At 38.5% G+C, this 20,095-nt stretch overlaps 1 protein-coding gene across 2 annotated transcripts in view; it reads right to left on the bottom strand.

Moving 5' to 3' along the window:
* Window positions 1–20,095, bottom strand: part of LOC103721119 (cold-responsive protein kinase 1-like) — a 28,356-nt gene that overhangs the window by 1,389 nt on the left and 6,872 nt on the right. The window contains exons 3-6 of one of the 2 annotated variants that reach the window (XM_008811182.4): window positions 13,050–13,165; window positions 8,609–8,819; window positions 8,283–8,520; window positions 1,683–1,770 (exon numbers count right to left, since the gene is read on the bottom strand). In XM_008811182.4, coding sequence (XP_008809404.1) covers window positions 1,683–1,770; window positions 8,283–8,520; window positions 8,609–8,819; window positions 13,050–13,165 — 653 coding nt within the window. Of the gene's footprint in view, window positions 1–1,682; window positions 1,834–8,282; window positions 8,521–8,608; window positions 8,820–13,049; window positions 13,166–20,095 lie in introns of both variants that reach the window. The other variant, XM_008811181.4, reaches the window with a different exon arrangement.

The raw sequence follows: 20,095 nt of genomic DNA, 5'->3' as shown, positions 1-20,095 counted from the left end.
TGGGGGGTATTTACCATAGATACCTCTTGCACCACCAAGGGGTCAATACAGTATGTATCTATGGGGATATAATATCGGCTGGTATTTTCCAAACTCAAGTTGAAACTAATTCAGACCATCTTCCCTCCTTTTATAGCAAGAAACAACAAAAATCTACTAAAAAAAGACCCCTTAGTTAACTAGAACACCTAGACTTCTTCCCTAAAATAGGTAAACTTGTAACTGAATACAATCTATATAAGGGATTGGTACAACCCCAGACTCATACCACCCTGCACATTTAGTACAATTGCGCACCAATCCTGTATCGACCTCCCTAAGCATTCTACACACCCTCATTTATTTATTTATTTATTTGTTCATTTGAACTAGCCTTATATGGTACATGGTATATCATGTACCATACCGACTAGATATTAGGTCCCAGTCCTTGATATTTAAAAGCTTGCTGGCAGCTGGATATTCCATAACAGCAATTAGATGTTTGATGGCATCTTGGTGTGATAGCTAAGTCAAAACACTGAGGAGGTGTTGGAGATTCATTATTGAATCTGATACACACATCAAAGGTGGTGAGCTGATGGCGGAGTTGTCTACTCAGTGGAGGAGTCATCAGCATGGACTAGGCAACTAGAGGGATTTTTTGACGGTTATTGCACATCTTAGTTTTGTTAGGAACTTCATTTACCTCTTTTTATCTAGTCAGATAATAGGTCAATGGTGAAGTTACTGATAGGTTGAGTGGCTTTAGGAGTCCTCGCAAATGTGGTCTTCTATTTGGATTGAAACATAGGATGGAGTCCAAGCTAGATTTAGCTGTAAACTACTTTCAGACTAATTGCCTAAGACAGAAAAGAGTTGTAGTATACATAAATTGAAGAATCTAGTAGCTTGCTGGTTGCTATGTAAGAGGCAAATGCCTAAGGTACAAAGTTGGAGGGAAGAGGAAAGTACGGTTGTCGTCCTTGTATGAGTTTAGTCTGAGCTGAGAACGATGGTTCGTTAATAGACCAAAATGCTTTAGCTGTTAGAATTTAACAACTACTTATATGTGGTGCTTGAGTCTTACAGTGCTCTTGTTAGTGACTGGATCCCCTTTTATGGCATGTGCCCTCTGATAATGGTAAGTCCAATCTTGTGAAGTTTGTGTCCTATTGAGAGAATAATTTCTGAGTTCTGAATTTTTATCATTAAACTATTTTCACAAATTTTATTTCTTCTCACAATTCTTTCATGACTGTTACATGATCATGGGCATTGGCCAATCCTCCTAAGAAGTGATCATGCCATTTCACATAGTTTACATGGATTATTCTACTTCACCTCCTTATAGAGATATCTTGCCGGCTTCCTTAGGTGGGGAGCTATAACCAAATCCAGCATCCTTGAATGCGACTTTGTTAGACTTTGCAATCTTCTCCACGGGGTTATTTTATAAAGCAGCAAAACATGATACAAGCATATATTGATTCTAATTATCATGTGTGCTCCATATGGTCATGTTGTAGTGAAAAATAGTATAGTAGTGTCAGACTGGTCCTTTTTCCAGGCACATACTAGTACATCAAACAGAATCAGATATAGTTCTTGTTAATATAAAATAAAAGTTGAAACCCATAAACTAGCAAACAACATGTAAGTAAATGAAGATCTGCAAGGGAGGAGTTAAATAAAGAACCGACCCATTCCAAAAGAAATTTCTCCTGTTCTGACCAATTTGCCTTTGAAATACTCCTGCCGCTAACTATTTCCAGTGCAAGCATCCCAAAACTATAAACATCAGCCTTTTTAGTTAAGTGACCATGTATCGCATACTCCGGTGCCATATAACCGCTGCATGTGATTGTTCCAAAATTGAAGTATGAAAAATGGATTCTACAATGTTAGCATGAGGGATAGGCTAGCGAAACCCTGACAGTAAAATTTGCAAGTTGTAACCTGTGATGCCGTTACAAATTTACCATCATAAAGCCTAGATGAAAGAGGAAAACAAGAACAATGTTTTTTATCGCTATGAATTATTTTACCAAACTGCACTAACATGAACTGATGCCTAATTCACACAAGCATTAAGAAAACCGACATGTATGGTTGCTTAATTCCAGCACCTAGACCAACACTATAATGCGCAAAACTTTATGTTGTTAAATGATCGGTGCATGCTCACCTTGGTGAAATTTAAGATTACCAGCTTCCTCATGTTGTGAAAAAATTTTGACAGACTGCTCGATTATTCATAAACCGAAATTGGTTGAAGGACAGAGCTGATTTTAATGGTCATGTAGATACAATTGGACATAAACCATCTATATTTTGAGCTCGACTGAACTTACATTGTTGGAGAGAGCCTTTGATCATTGGGAAACTATGCATTCCAATGAGTCTTTTTCCACTACCATTACTTTATCTTAAAGTCATTAAGAAGCAACGCACAGGACAAAATCTAAAATTTAAGAGGATGAAGGACCTAAAATTACACATTTCCGGTAATGATCAGAAAATGAAGATGATTGCAAAATCTTTATGATGCAATTGTAAAATTCAAACAGAAACCACCTACCATGCACCTTGAATACTTATATGCTTTTTTCACTTAAGTTAGCTAAGAACATAAGGCTTCCAAATCTTGCCTAAGACTTAGTCATGGAATAGGATAAAGGAAAGGAGCCTTTTTTGATATGGCTAACAGATTGGAGTGTTAACCATAATAGAAAGCTTGCTAAGCAAATGCGGTGAAGAAACACTTTTGTTTCTCCTCAGCTTACTAAGTCTACTTATGTGTAGCATATTCAATGTTGCAAATATCATATATTGATTAGAAATTAACAAATAAAAAAATTCTTATCATAATATCATGTTAGTTCATAGTGTTGTTCTTTTCTTTTTGTGTGCGAGTGGAGAATAATGGCCGTGTTTCCAAGTTTCTAAGTGCATTCTGTAAGAAAAGAAGTGCCAATAGGTGGACTCAAGGAACGTTGACATCTCAGCTAGTGTCTCAGACTGTATAATTTAGTAATTTGATTTAATAACAAATAAAATTAAATATTGTAAAACTTTTAAGTTTTTATATTATGTTACTAGGTCATGAATTAAACAGTTAAGTGGACAATTAGCTTAATAGACAAGATGGCCACTTATAGATAAAACAAATAGCACTTGAGCAGTTTAACAATGCACAGCAACTTAAGTATTTAACTAGACATTTCTCACGACTGTTATTCAAGTATATACTACTCTACAATCTTTTTCCAAAACTAGAAAAAACCATCTTAGCCAAGTTTTCTGTGACACAACAGCAATGTAACAGGTTGATTTATTCCCTAATCTGTGTCATCTTGTAGGACCTCTCATGGGGTAGTAGGCCATTCCCAGGTGTTCCTCTATCATTAACTAGGATTGCACTTGGCATCATTGCTGTCTTCTAATTTGCAGAAATAGAAAACAAGCTAGTTTCTTTCTGTTTTGTTTCCCATTTTCTAGGAGCAGGAAATGTGTTTGGTAATAACAATTATTTTGCATATCAAATGACACAGAAAAGAAACATATCTGGTGGTGAAAGTGATGGTAATGGAATGGTGACTATGGCAGCAGCAATGCTAGCAACAATAGGAGTGGTGAGTGGGCAGTGGCAGTCATGGTGGCTGCAGTGGTTCTGGCATTGGAGGTGTCAGTGGCAGTGACTTGCTGTAGCTGTAGCGGCGGAAGCAGGGGGATGGTGGCAATGGTGATGAGGGTAGGAATGATGACTCCAGTGGTGAAGAATTTAGTTGGTGATTAAGTGGTAGCAATGATGATATCTGCAATAGCAGGGGTGGATGTGGTGATGTTGTGGCAATTTTGCAAATGGTAAACAGAAAAGAAAATTTTGGATGCAGAACTTGTTTACTGCTGAAAAATTTGAAACTGTCACTTAAAAATGAAAAGACCAAGTTCATGTTTCATGTTATTAATTTTATGTTTCTAGAAACAGGGAAAAAATATTCAAGATAAAACTACATGAACAAATTGCTTAGGCGATTTTCAAATATGTATATCTATGGATGTTATCACGAGAATTATGGATTTAGTAGATGAGTAGACTCAACAGAGGTGCGATCAAGGTCTGCCGTACCGACTGTACTGATGTACCGGTGAGCACCAGTATCGGTACGGTTTCTGTTTGTACTAGCTTAAATCGGTACCGAACCGGTACTTTTTCTGCTAAATGCGAGCAGATGTGCGCACCCCCACGTTAAATGCCATAGAGTGGCATTAAATGTCCTGTGCGCACACTGCCCCACGTGAGCGAGGTGCCCCGCGCACCCGCGTAGGCACGCTGCCCCCCGCGCGCGGGCCGGGGGAACCACGTGCGAGCATGATTTCCAGCTTGCGGGCACTATTCCCTATGCGGGGAACCGCGCGGGCGTTTTCCCCACGCTGCCTCGCGCACCGGGCACGTGGGGAAGCCGCGCTTGGGCCAATGCGAACCGGCCCAGTTCGCACCGGTAAAGAGCGGAAATTGGCCGCCGGAACCGTTTTTCACAACCGAATCGACCGGTTGGGCTGGTATTGGTACAGTACGCGCTGAACCGGCTGGTTTGGGCCGGTTCAGCAAACCATGGGTGCGATGATGGTGACATCTATGCAAGCAGGCCAATGTTTATTAAGAGAATCTGGATAGGAGTAACTCATCATCATACAAATCCAGGTACGTCATCTCGGTATCGGCCCCATATTAGTGCCACCCTGTTACTATGTCGGTACGTCCGTTATGGAGGCCGGTTCGGCATACCGAGTGTCGGTAACCTCTGTACCATATATTGGTACCGGTACGGTATGCCCCGTACCGACTAATTTGGGACGGTATGGTGTACCTTGATACAAAAAGGATAACTAAAAGGTTGATTAGATAAAAATGCCTACAGGCATGGTCCAGTTTTTAAACAAAACCTTATCCATCATTATCAATGATCATTTGAACCTGAAAAATGGTGCAGTCATAAAGTAAGCCTCCATAAAGAGGTTGAGAAAGCAAGACTTGGACAAAGTTAACTAATGACAATGTCAAATAACAGCAGTGGTCTACCTAGTGAAGCTGACATGTAGATAGCTATATAAAGTGAGGCATTGAGAGTGAATCTCAAGCACCAGTTGATGAAGATAAACATTTACCAACAAACATCACTGCAAAGAGATGGAAACAAGAAACTGGTTCAAAAGCAACCAAGAGATAAGATGCTGATGCATGTTTCGTAGAAGTGACAGGTCACAAACTCCATAAATCTTAAGCAATGTGATATAGATAGTTATCTGCTTATATAAGCATGACATGTGAACTGTCTAAAATCTTAAGCCCCAAAGTATCTATTAGATGTTTGAGCACGGTTTTAAAATTTATATTGAAGAAATATATCAGGTGAGATTTTTCAGAATTTTATGTATCTACAAGGAAAAAGGGTTCCAAAATATGTATTTAGTCAATACACCCTCGTTTCATTAATTTCACATAAAATGACAGATTCTATTACACTAGACTCTTTTACAAGGGGTGACTTCTGTTTGTTTATTTCACATCCCAGTGCCTGTTACTATAATTTAGTTGGCAATAATCAGACAAGCAATAAAAATAAGAAAAAGTGAAAAGGCTATCAGGATAAAAAAAAAGAAGTGGATGTCAATAGGTTTGCACAACAGTAATTTGTCTAAAACACATGTATGACACTGAACAGGAGCATAGGTATCTCACTTGTGCCCAACTGCATATGGATTGATGCTGAATGTCCAAGAGCGTTTGTCAAATTAATTCCTTTCTTCACATAAATGGTGGCCCAATGCACAAAGCTCCCACCATTGTGGGGTCTAGGGAGGGTTAGATGTATGAAGCCTTAACTCTGCATGCGCAGAGGCTGTTTCTGTGTTTCGAATCCAAGATCTCCAAATCATAATGGTGCAACCATACAATTGCGGTAAGGCTCATCCTCATCCTTTTCTTCCCATAAGTTATAAATATATCCACATGATCAATTTTCTCTGCAATAGGGTAGTAATTGACCTAAGTGTTTTTGAGTTGACCTAAGTGTTCTCTTTGTTCACTGCATAGGAAGCTGATTATATGCCTTGCTGTCTAGTCATCAAATAATGTCTTCCCATAACAAAAATATCAATACTAGTACATAATATGTCTTTGGTCAATGACAATGACATTGATTTCTTGCACAAATGTCTTTGATAACTTCATGTCGCACATCTTGCAATCCATAACTTTGTATTTGATTTTGCATTCAAGCTAGGAACTGCAGTTTGACTGTGGACCACCTAGTAGTCAATCTCATCAATACTAGTTCATAATATGTCTTTGGTCAATGATAATGAAATTGATTCCTTGCATAAATGTCTTTGATAACTTCATCTCACACACTTGCGATCCATAACTTTGTAATTGATTTTGCATTCAAGCTAGAAACTGCAGTTTGACTGTGTACCACCCAGTAGTCAATCTCTCATCCATAGGACAACTTCCCAAGACTGTATGCACATTCTTTTTGCAGGTAATATTTGATAACTCAACGATGGGCACCTTTGAGTTACCTCTAGAAGCGAAATCACTTAATTATAATTCAAAGCTCTAGGAACCTGGTAACCCAATCATAACAACTATAAGAACAAATTCAAGCTTGGTCTCAGAAACAAAAAAGAAAAGTTCACTTACCAATGCAGTGCAAACTTTGAAATCATAAAGCAAAGCCGTTAAATTTGCAATTACTTCCATTTGAGGATACTTAGTGTGTCTGTATTGGCTTTCCACAAGCACTCATCTTTCTATGTTAAAGTCATTGCAATAACTTCCTCATAAGAAACTAAATTCCATATTTTGACTGAGGACTCTAACTCTTCTCTGGTGCCAAAACTTTGCTCAATGTTTTCCTTCATTTTTTCCCTTACTCTGTCCATTGTAGACAAGAATATCATCTTTACCATAACAATCATTCCAAAGATACCTGTTTTGCTGGATAATGATTTACTTGACCTCTATTGGCATGCATGCAACAAGCATTTTGCTGAACCTATCAAAATTAGACTGAGAAATATGTTTCAATCCATAAATTACCTTCTACTTTCTACATAATTTATCTGGACTTGAAACTTGAGCATTTAATATAGGTTATGCACCTATTCTTGTAATATCATGAAAAAAGGTGTTTTTCACAAGGATCATCCTTTATTTAAAATAACGGAAATGATTACCTATTGAATGTTCAGCTCTGCAACGGGGAGCAAGGTATCAAAGTAGCTCACCAAATTTCTCAGTATGACATTGTGCCTTAGTATATAAGCTGTTCCATCCGGTACACTATCCATGGAATAGGCTCAATGTCAGCTAACAACCTCCTAGCAAGGCAACATAGTTAATGTGCCATGTAATAGCACCTTAACATGATAGTGGAAATTGGAAAGGGGTAACTGATGACTCAATCCTATATGATTCTAAAATTATATTTTCAATAAATTAACTCCTAAGTGGCACACATACAGTAACATGATTATGCACCATCGTCATATAATTTCGAGATACTATATTCTTTAGGTAGTGCAGTTAACGACATCTATAGTTTCCTGTTTCTCAATTTTATATTCTCTTGCAATTTCTCGAGTATAAAATGTTTATAGATAATCTTTAAATCCAACAGTCAAACATTTTGTAGTTTCTCAAGCAACCTATGCTTCTCCTTTCTGTCATTAGCAAAACTATTTCAAGATGATAGACTATATAACTTGCCACTCCACCCCAAACTTGCACTCTGACCAAATCTTCTAAGTGAGCAACTCTAATTAGACTCCACAAGCAGCACTTTATGTGGTATTGAATGGGGAATTATAAAGAATTACAATTAACAGTAGTTGTAGAGAGCATACAAACTAGCAAAATAAAGGTCTAAGCAATCAATCGGGCATTAACAATTATGAGCAACAAGAAATCAGTCCGGCATCAACATTCATGAACATTTCTTACAAAAACTATTGCCACAAATCATATGCTTCCAATGCTAAAGAAAGCCAAGCATTAATTACTAAAATGAGTAACTAAGTAGAAAGATTCATACCGCAATTCTTGGAACCTTGTAGAAAACAGTTTAGGCTGGTAAAATATAACCGAAATAAGACTATAAGTGTTTGGTTTAAATTCAATATCAGTATACTTTTCCTTCTAAATTTCCAAGTAAAACAAGGGACTTAACTAGTTAACTAGCCAAGAAAAAACATGACAGCAGATGTTGCAGCCACAAGTCCATAAGATCACTTACGTTGTTCCAGCTACACATGTGCTGATGTGAGTAGTATCATCAGGAAATAGCCTGGCCAAACCAAAATCTCCAATTTTCGGAGTGAAGTTTCTATCCAGAAGAATATTACTAGCTTTAATGTCTCTATGCACAATTTGTGGCTCAAGTTCTTCATGAAGAAATGCAAGACCCCTGGCAGTGCCCATACAAATTGAAGATCTCATGCTCCAATTTAGCTTACCTATTTCACCATCAGACCCTACCAGATTAAAGAAACATTAATGCATTAATATGTGGAACAAGTGCCTCATTTGCCCTAATTAATCTTCAGAATTTGTTAAATTTACCTCGTAATGCACGATCAAGACTATTGTTCTCCAGATATTCATAGACCAATATTCTCGTACTTCCTTGAATGCAGCATCCAATTAGCTCAACAAGGTTTGGATGCTTAACATTTGTTAAAATTTTGATCTCGGTCAGAAACTCATGAACCCCTTGCTTGGATTCTGCAGAGAGAACCTTTGTTGCAACAGGAGCTCCATTCTTAAGAGTTCCCTATTGTAGATAAAGAAGGAACAGAAATTGATATCAAAGTGTACCAACAATAATCTTAACTCTTAAGTGCCCATATTCTATAATATATCTAGGAAACTATTAAGTCTCACAGAAACATGAGAGATTACATGCTTATAAGTTATAACCATATAGAGAGAGCAAATAAACCAATTAAGCAAACATTTAAAAGAATTTCAGAAATAAGTAATAGCAAATCTGACATCAAGGAGACTAAACTTTTTATTCTCAAATTGGTTTTAATCTTCTAGACACGGCTATCCTGGAACGAAAACTTTATTCAATCTTATCTCCATTCAGCAGAAGCAAACGATTAATAAATTATCCACTCAGTAAATGTAAATCAAATATATTTCAGATCAGAAATTTTGAAAATCTCCTCAAGAAGCATGCCTATTTGGAGGGAGTTTAAATGCGTTCCTTTACCACTATAATTGAACTCAGGGGAAAGTTTAATCATCACTGAAAACAGTCAAACTTAATTCAACAAGGAATCAGAAGCCTTTCATCTTTTCTTAATTTCTAAAATCTAAACTAACTCCAGTAGTTTCTCAAACAATTTTTTTAATGTGTCAAGGAAATTACTATAAGTTTGTAAATTAATTGTTGCTGGTTAACTGATCAATGACATTGAAAATCCTTAAAAAATGGCTATTTTGGTACTAGATTCTACACTTGTGATCCTCTACTGGAATTAGCAGTTGCAGAACATAATGATAATTATAAAATACAACTTCCTCCGGCATCTGGAACTACCAAAATTTAATGATGTCTTGGTTCCAAGGTCCGCCGTACCGGTACCGGTCGGCGTACCGGTGGCCGGCCGGACCGGTACGTACCGGCCGGTACCGGTACGGTACGCGGTGGTTTCAAAAACCACAGCGCGCAGCGCTGTGGTTCTAAAAAAAAAAAATTATACCGGTGCGAACCGGCCGGTACGGGCTCCGAACCGGCCGGTACGGGCTCCGAACCGGCCGGTACGGGCTCCGAACCGGCCGGTACGGGCTCCGAACCGGCCGGTACGGGCTCCGAACCGGCCGGTACGGGCTCCGAACCGGCCGGTACGGGCACCGAACCGGCCGGTACGGGACCGAACCGGCCGGTACGGGACCGAACCGGCTGGTTCGGATAAAAAATCGAAAAATACCGATTTTTTTGCCGTTCCGGTACCGGTCTAGGACCGGACCGGTACGTATCGGCCCGTACCGGCCGGTACGGCATTCCATGCTTGGTTCCTTATCTTGATCCATCCATCCTTCCTTCCAAGGATGTTATTAACGTCATACAAACTTCGAAATTATGCTTGATAACAACCTTAATAATTGCATGGAGAAAAGTCAAAACTGAAAAACAACATTGCAATTTCAAGCACGCAAGGTGATCATAATAATGGTGAGTATTTAAAAGGGAATATGTTGATTTCCATTAATGTGTATGTTAATGGAAATCAACAAGCCACAACAATTGATGATCTGGTTAGAAAGAACATACTATTTTTTCATTTGCAACAAAAGGAAAAGATTGGCCTTGATACAGAAGTTAAGACTACATGGAGGATTGGAGCCGAGTAAGGCGAGGGCGGCAGAATCCTGAATACAATTTTTAAAATGGATCTAAGAAACTGCTTCTAGATTCAAAATGTGAATCCTGATTGAAAAGAATGTATCAACAGAAAATGTGACTCTTCTTCACTTTGTTCCAAGATTCTACGAGTGCACCTTAAAACTTTCACCCTCAAGGAGATAGATCTGCTTCTCCTCTTGTCCAAACATATCTGTTATCATAAACTGCCCATGTTTCTACGGTTTGCGGATGCAGTCTTTTCTTTCATTGAAATAAGTATTGAAAGTTTTCTTCTTTTGTTCCAAACTTGTTTTTCTGGTTACAAGTTTCAGAAATCTGGCACGATCTCCACTACAAAACAATTAACCTGTTTCGCATGTTTCATTTTTTAGAAACAGGAAAAGTGGCTATTCAATCTAATGAAGCACGCACGCACATATGTATTTTCTCTGTCAAAATTCTGAAATTCAATAATTATGTCTCTTGAAGGTTTTGTATCAAGGATTTGGCCTGCCAAATGTTTCCTTCTGAGAGATTGTCACCTGAGGATCATGTTCCAGGTATTGTCTTCCTATAGTTATGTTAAAAATTTGGTAACTTGCATGTAGATGCTAAAAGGGATTACAGGTCAAAATTTTGAAGCTCAAAATTTATTGTCATCAAGACTCTGAAGTCTGAACCATTAGAGAAAAGTAGCAGTTTAGATATTCATTTTCATGTTCTCAGTATATTTTCTTGGATATAATCTCAGAACCTAAATTCCTCGCCCTATGGTCATGATGAAATGTATTATCTCTTAATAGTTTCACAAAGCCTAGAAAATAGATAGAGTGATAAAAGTAGGAGGATAGGTTTTAGAGAGATACATTTTAGGAAGCAGTGAGGCACAATTCAAGATAGACTTTCAAATTGTTCGAGGAATTTAGAGATATTAAGCTATGGTTGGAATGTCTTTTTTTCCCAAATTGAGAAAATATATTTTTGATAGAAGCAACACTGGATTTTCCAATGAAAAAATACTTGATACAGATGGGCCTTTTTCTACTACAATATATCTCGTTTGAGCATCTCAAGAAGGGGAGATCCCTGATGAGTTCAAATGCATCATTATTTTTAGTACTGTTGGTAAATGAATTTGGCATGAATGGGCATATGACAGGTAGCCCAGCATAAAGAAGTTGTTCAGGTGAAGTATAGAAGATCGGTCCAAACTTTAGATTATACAGGATGTTTTTGGTGTACTTAAACAATCTAAGATTTTTTTCTCAATTAAGAATTAAATACCTTCAAAGTTAACACAATAAATGAAAAAATGCCTAAGTGTTTTCCCTTCCAAATTCTTGATACATATTGGCATCATACAGAGGCAAATGCAAGGTACTTAAAGGCGATTTTAGACTCTGCTGCATATATGAAATGAACATTTACCAAAATCTAGTAAATCAAACATCAAAATTCTTCAACGACAATCAGCTTGGTCCTATCTAATCGAAGAAAGGAATGAGAAAATGTGCAATATATGTGAGGCCCAATAGTCCCACATCGGAAAGACTCATTCCAGAGCCTGGGCATATGAGGCGGGTGTCTCCTAATCCTGCAGACGCGTTTTGGGTGGAAAACAAAACCAAGAGGGGTGAAGGACGCTTGCGTGAAGCCCCAGAACCGGACAATATCTGGCAGGAAAGCCCCGTGTTCCCCCCTCATGTGGCCCCCACGTGGGCACTAGGTGCCTCACGTGCATCGCAGAGGCGGGGGCGTGACATTTGGTATCAGAGCCGAGGACGACTCTTGTCTGATGGTGGGAAGGGTGTGAGGCCCAATAGTCCCACATCGGAAAGACTCGTTCTAGAGCCTGGACATATGAGGCGGGTGTCTCCTAATCCTGCAGACGCGTTTTGGGTGGAAAACAAAACCAGGAAGGGGTGAAGGACGCTTGCGTGAAGCCCCGGAACCGGACAATATCTGGCAGGGGAGCCCCGTATTCCCCCCTCATGTGGCCCCCACGTGGGCACTGGGTGCCTCACGTGCCCCGCGCAGGCGGGGGCGTGACAATATATAATTGCGCAATGGAGAATAACTACTCACAATTGATTAACAAAGGTGCATTGCAAGTAGATGACACTTTGAATGCACTAGGGAGACCTTACCCACTAACAATTAGTGTTAAGCATTCATCTTGCATGTTATATGCTGTTGTTCCTAGGGTGTCAGCTATCATTTATCTATCTAATGTGACAAACTAGGCAGAAGGCACTTTATACACACACTCAGGATTTCTTTTCCTTTTTCCTGGTAGTTTTATAAAATCACGAACTATGTTAGCATGATAATCAGAATAAGGTTTGCTATCTTGGTACCAGACCCGGTATTGGTACCATGCTGGTACAGTGTCAGTATATCCGATACGGGGGTTGATTCGGTGTATTGAGACTTGGTACACGCCCGTACCAAGTCTCGGTTCGATGCCGGTAATGCTACAATATGCTGGAACGAGATGGGACATACGGCATGCCATAATCAAAATATGTCAGATTCAGTCATAAGTTAATAAGGTAGATGAATCCAAGCATAAGAACTAAGACATTTAACAGCCATAATTATAGTGTGATTAAAGTGAACAAAGGCAACATATTAAAACATTATGAATACCTTGTAGACTGTTCCAAAACCACCTTGTCCTAATTTATTACATGGATGAAAATTATTTGTTGCTGCTCTCAACTCACCGTAGGAGAAAACCGTGATGTTCTCACTGGATGACAACCCTGTCCAGAAAAAGAGAAACAAAATCAAACAATTACATATGGTTTACTAGAACATGCGAGTAGTCCTTTCACATGACTTGACAGTCAAGTCTAATAATAGCAATATTGATCTTGATCTGACATCAGCCAATCAAATGTGTTGCCTCAAAGTCAACACTGTAGATAACAAAAGTAATCTGCACATCTTCTCTGCTTGCCTTTCCCCCGTAGTGTCTGTATAAATCTCCAATGAACTTCAACACAAATTATACTGCTGGCCCTTAACACAAATATCTGCTCTTCAACATGGTTCACAAAACTTTTGGGAGACAAAACATGAATATTTCTAGCGGTGATGGAGTTCTTATAATTGAAACAAACAGCAGAAAGAAAATTGAGAAGCATTTCAATGCAATGACTCCAGAAGTCTTCAACAGATTTCATAAGTAGATACATAGCTGGCCTGACTGTGGACTTAACCAGCACTTCTGCCAAGACAAAGTAGAAACGGAAACATCATTTTGTCACGCCCGAAAACCGGGACAAGACACGGCCGTGCTAGCGAGGGGTACAACCCATGATAATACGAAGCCAAACATTTCATTTAAGTTCCAAATTCATTTCAGATAAAATATCATAAATAAAATTCCAATTTCATTATCCATTAAATGAAACCAATACGAGTTCAGAGCGTCTAAATCTAAACATAAATACTAAACCCATAATCCTCAATATTCAGAAAATCATTAACTACAAATTCATAGTCAATTTAAAATACTAAAGTTTTTCTACAAAGTCGTCAAGCTTGCTAATGCGAACTCCAAGCGTGGATCATCCTTCATTTCTAAGACCCTATTCGTCTAGAGAGAGAAAAATAAAAATAAAGATATATAAGCGACATAGCTCAATAACTAAATCTTACTCTACCTTACCGGATCAAGTATAAGTTTTTACATGATTCAATGCATTATTTGGAAAGTAAATTTATATTGTAAAATAAATATTTCATAAATATAATAACAAACTATGTCATAGCAAACCAATCATTATACACAAATCATGAAAGTTCATAAAGCTAAAAGTATAATTTGAAATATTCATATTCAACAAATATTTGCCATTTATCCATACTTTCATTTAAAACAGTGCTCATAGATTTGCACTATAATCACTATAATCTATGACAAGGCCATCTTCGTAATCGACAAGATATCATAGTTTGTATTCGTTACCAACTCTAACCCGTTGGCAGAGAGGGCTGTTTTCATTGGATGCTAGCTCCAGGATGTCGATTGACCCATATTTCTACGGGCAATCATAGCAATCTAAGAGCCTTTAGAAAATATATATCTTTTTCTTAAAATATGCACATAAATAGATGAAAAATACTAAATGACATAATCAGATTCATATTTCATAACAAAGCTATTTTCATCAAAACATTCATGAAACTATTTTTCATAGTAAAGCATGATTTTTATAATACATATGTTGATCCATAATTTTAAAAAAAACATGATTTCTTTATTGGCAATATCATTAGCATCAAGGATTGCCGAACCGGACGGTGCCGCCCACTTCGGGCCAAACCGAGCCGACCTGATCTCTGACCGGGTCAGTTCGTGCATGAAAAACGATTCTGGCCCCGTAGGAACCAATCAGTACAAGAGCGAACCGGACGGAACCGGATCCGTCCCGCTCGGCCAGGACTCGATGCGAACTGGTCGGTTCGCACGGAGTCTGATTAATTTTGCCACAGAAAACATCAAAAAACATCATCTAGCTTGAACCGGAATCATAGAAACATCAGAAAACATCAAAAAAATAATTAAAAAAATCAAATTAGACATAAATTTATAGAATAAATTCGAAAAGAGAGAGAGCTCTCCAAAAAATAAAAAATACGGTGTGCGGATGTGCGAACCAGGCCAAAGATTGCTGAACCGAGCCAACTGGTTTGATACCGGTTCGGTTCTGTCGGAACCGGTACTGAACCGGATTGGGCGCCGACTGGTACGACACCCGGTATCAGTTCAGCAATCCTTGATATGCATGAAAAACATGATAATTTAAAAAATCATGAGTGTAAGATCTACTTACTTCTTTCGCCTTACACCGCCAAACTTTACTAGTGAAATCACTTAACCCTCTTAAAAATATTAAAAGCAAAATTAATTTTTGTTCAATGATTTCAATAGAATTAAAATAATAAGAAAAGGAGACAGTTGGTTGGGTGACGATGTTCGGCGGCTCCGGGCAGGTCAAGTCTAAGCAATTCGATCAATAAATCATTGGGTATGGACTCGATCAAGGCCAAAGTCGTTCGACATGGCTCATCATTAGGGGGTTCCAGGATGCTTAATAAGGCCGAGGTGACTGATCTAGTAGGCAACCTGGGCACTAGGGCAGTTTAGGGCCTCTTTTTAGGAATCAACTCGGATTCGTAGATCAGATCGATGAGATCCTATACTGGGATCCATAGGGTTATTTAGAGATAGAAACAAAAAGACAAGAGAGAAAGAGGGAGAAGATAGAGAGAGAAGAAACAAGAGAGAAATCGGTTCTCTTTCTTCTTTTTCTTCTTTTCTTTTCTAACTTTTCTTCTTCTTTTTTTTCTTTTTCTCTTCTCTATCGCACTCCCCTCTTTTCTTCGCAGAATAGAGGAGGGGGTGTGAGCTCGCCCCATCGAGAAATAGGGGATCCTCCAGCCTGATGGCAGCTGTGGCCGGAGGACCGGCGACTGCAGCCGAGAACCGGTGGCACAACGGCGAGAGAACGGCCACCGACAGTGACCAACACAAGAGAGAGAAACAGAAATTTTCTGATGATCTTTCGCCAGATTTCGGCCATTGTCGGGTCGATCGGGAAAAGGAAGAACAAGGAAGAAGACGGGGACCTTACCTTGGCTCTGAGGAGGTATCAGTGATCCCGATTTCTGACGAGCACAGAAACAGGCAGCCGTGAACTTCAAAGGAAAAAAGAGAGAGAAAGGAGATCGATGATCATCGGTGGAGGAGAAAGAGAGGTGGGGAGGTGCTTATATAGACGAGACCTAGGGCTCCGATGGCCCTAGGTCTCTGACTCCTAGCGGTATCATTGGGGGAGAAGGGAGGAAGGAAGACGCCCGATAGGAATCTTCCGCCCATCACGTGCAAAGCACATGCAAGGCTAACCTGGGCCAAGCCTAGTCGGGCCGGTCAAGTGGACCAGGCCCGGGCAGGCCTTCACACATTTAGCGTAGAATCTTCTCCTTTTGGACTAATTATTTTTGCCTTCATTATGAAATTTTTTTTCCTTCAATTGTTTTATAAGAGGTTGTGGCTAGCTATTAACATAATCAAAACACTTAAACAAAATATTTTTAATGCATTCACCCCAAAAATATTAAAATGCCCTGAAATCCAGGCCCATGAAATAAATAGTTAATATTTGCCTGCTTCTGTTAATGTGGTCGTCTTACGCTTAGTTGCTAGGCCCATGAAGTCTGTATGTCTTGGTGTGCATAAATGGCAGCAAAATCATCATGTTGGTCAGCTTAGACTTTCCTATTAATGGCTCCGTCAATTAGTACTATATAGTACAATTAGTGAACACAATTCCCAAAAGGCAGAAAATACTGCGCACTAACATCTTAGGATTGGACCCCAAAAGGTTAACACATGCACAACTAGAACCACATGAACTAGAAGTAGCAAAAACATGTATCAAATCCAGAAAAGTTTAGTAACAATATTTTCAAGGATCATAAGATTAAAAAATTAAATTAGAATTCTAAGAAACACTTTATGGCCACATAGCAAGTCATGCGATGATAACAATACAAAACTCATGGCATCTCAGGAGAAAAGGACAATAGTGCTACATTAAGACTTAACTACTTTGATACAACTACAATAGTTGCTATAATGCTTATTTTTATCATTAATAATATGCCTCCTCACATGTTCTCAGTGCCGTCAGCAAAACGTGCCATATATATAAAGCAACCCAAGGTCCGCCGAACCGATACCAAGAGCCGTACCGGTCGGCGGCTGGTGGTGTGCCAATTCCGAACCAGCATGCCAATTTTTTAATATTTTTAAGTTTGAACTAATGGTAATTATTTTTTTAATTTTTTCAAAAAAAAATCAATTTTTTTTATAATTTGATTTTTTTGATATTGTTTGATTTGTATATGATCCTGATACATCCTAAATGATGCCTCTTGATGTTTTAGAGTGATGCAAAATATAAATAACTTTAAGTGTAATTTCTGTTTCTAGAATGCTTTGCATGCTAGAAGAAACAATATGAAATATCCTAAAATCAATTAGTGAGATACAAAATATAAAACGATATAATCAATTAAAATATATTTAGAGTACAACATACATACCAATATCTAAAATTTCGTTGAGTGGTGATGTCTCTCATAGATATCCGGACCATTAGCATAATCAGGAGACACATCAACCAATGCCTCTAACCAAGCAGCGTTGTAATCCTATATACTCATCTCATAAGGAACGCGCTCTGGTTATAACCAGTTTTGGATCTCTCATTGAAGCTCTGGCTTTGAGAAGTATTCTCTAGTTGATAATATGACTGTGGAGAAGCCCATCTGAATATACCGACAGAAAAATCCGACTCGTAAAATCAAGGTTTGCCAAACCGAGTCAAACCGCTCGGTTCATGCAGTATCGAACCGACTCGATTGGTTACAAAAAACGGTTCCGGCCCCTTCGGGCCAGAATCGCAATAGGATCGGCCAAATTCGATCCTTTTCATGCCAGTCGGTTCTGACTAGTTTGATGATGACTCGGTGCGAACCAGTCGATTCGCACCAAGTCAAGTAGCACTTTGGCATTATTGCCACAGTGTAATGCCACAGTATTTTGGCATTATTGCCACAGCAGCACTGTGGCAATAATGCCATAGTAGCCTGCTAGGGGCTTTAAAAGCTTGGGCCTTCCCAAATCCCAAAAGTAAGTTGCCTTTTCTTGCTAGAGATTCTTCTATCCAAAAAATCCACAAACAACACCGATTCAGGCTATCAGAAGGAAGAGCTTAGACTAAATAAGATGTTCTTCCTCTCTCCTATCTCCTTCATTTTTTTGGAGGGGGCTTAAAAACATAGCTCAAATATTGCAAAATAAGAGGAGATCATGCCACTGCAATAATGAAGGCTATCAAACCATTATATAAAGTACTTCGGGCTGTAGATAGCGAGAGGTTCCTCCCGATGGGCTTTCTGTATCACATAATGGAGAGAGCACAAGCTCAAATCATGGAGGTAGACCCAGCCCATGCCTAAGAGTACATCGACATCATTGAGCGACAGTGGGACTACCAAATAGGTTGAGACTTGCATCTAGCAGGTAAGCAAGAACATTAAAAATTAGACTGCTCCTGTACTTGTACAATTTTACTAAAATGGTCTCCTCTATGTGCAGCATACTACATAAATCCTCGATTCTAGTACAACATAGCTGGAATTGGTAAGGATGACGAACTTCTGATAGCTTTGTGTAATGTCATTTACAAGATGGAGTCTGATCCAAAAGTTGCGTAGAAGAGGTAACTTAAGTGGCATATGTAAGTTTACCGGTATCTTCTATTATTAACGTAGTACAATACGATTCTTTTTTATAGACCAAATTATTTAGAGAGGGCAGCTACAACTTTGGACAGCAAGCACTTGTCGTAAGTAAGACAAGTATGAATCTAAGTATGTTACACATCAGGACATTCACCTAGCATTAGATGGTTACTAATATGGTACTATCTTATATTTATTTTTTTATAATATTTTTGTAGCTAAATGGTGGATTCATTTTGGGCTGTCCGCAAAAAATCTTAAGCAGGTAACTATCTGGATCCTCTTCCAGACGGTCTTCTCGAGTGGCTGTGAGCGCAACTGATCTATCTTTGCCCTCATCCACAGCAAATTGAGAAACTGTTTGACACAAAAGCGCATCAACGACCTTGTATATGTCAACTACAATCCGAAGATGAGGCTAAAGTACATTGAGGAAGTGGAGCTCAAGTATATAGATCCAATCTATAGTGCTTTCGCTGATGATGAGGATGATCCTATGATCGGATGGCTTGTGGACCAACAGTAAAAGCCGAGGCTTGACGAGCCAGGATTGCCTCCACGACCGACCATCTTCGTAGTCGGCAAGGCTAGGGTCGATGCAGGGCAATGGGCTGAGCGTAATATTCCATGCATTCCTACAGCTAATCAACTATAGCCACAAAAGAGCCAGTCGCCATATGACTCCTTGTCTGAGACATCCTCTCAGAGATATGATTGAGAAATGATTAGATAAGGCCACTACGCTACCTAGTCGACTCTATCAGGATGGCCACAAAGCCAAACAGAGAGAGGCACGAAGGGTAAAAAGACAGCTGCCCAATAGATCAAAAAAGAAAAACAAAAAGCACCTGCAGTCCCAATAGAGAGTGTCGAAGAGTCCTGGAGCAGCAGCGATGACGGTTCTGGTGGTCATGGATCTGTTGGCCATGAAGAAAGTGAAGGACAGGAGACTATTGTTCATGAGACAGCTACAGGATAGTTTTTGATACACAAGCGAGTCCTAATTCTTTTTCTTTGATGGCTCAATTCTTGCAAATTTATCAAGCACGTCGGTTTATTAATTATTTAAAAATAATAAAATTTTGTTATGATGAAAAATATGTTTCTACTTCAGAAAATACTTCTGATGTAGTTAATCCATAGTACTAATTTTTCATATTTTTTAGATTATTTATATATTTTTTAATAATTTTTAAATTTAAAAATATATTTAAATATCATAAAGTTAGAAAAATATTTTTTCTACTTCAAAAAATACTTCTAAATCATGTAATACGTAGTACATTTTTTATTTTTTGTTAATTACATATTTTTAATAATTGTTTAAATTAAAAATATTTTTTAAATATAAATATTTTAGAAAATTAATTTGA

This window comes from Phoenix dactylifera, chromosome 2 (assembly GCF_009389715.1).
Source record: "Phoenix dactylifera cultivar Barhee BC4 chromosome 2, palm_55x_up_171113_PBpolish2nd_filt_p, whole genome shotgun sequence".
Taxonomy (NCBI): domain Eukaryota; kingdom Viridiplantae; phylum Streptophyta; class Magnoliopsida; order Arecales; family Arecaceae; genus Phoenix; species Phoenix dactylifera.
Note: the sequence above shows the minus strand (reverse complement) of the source record. Positions and strands in the feature narration are given on the sequence as shown.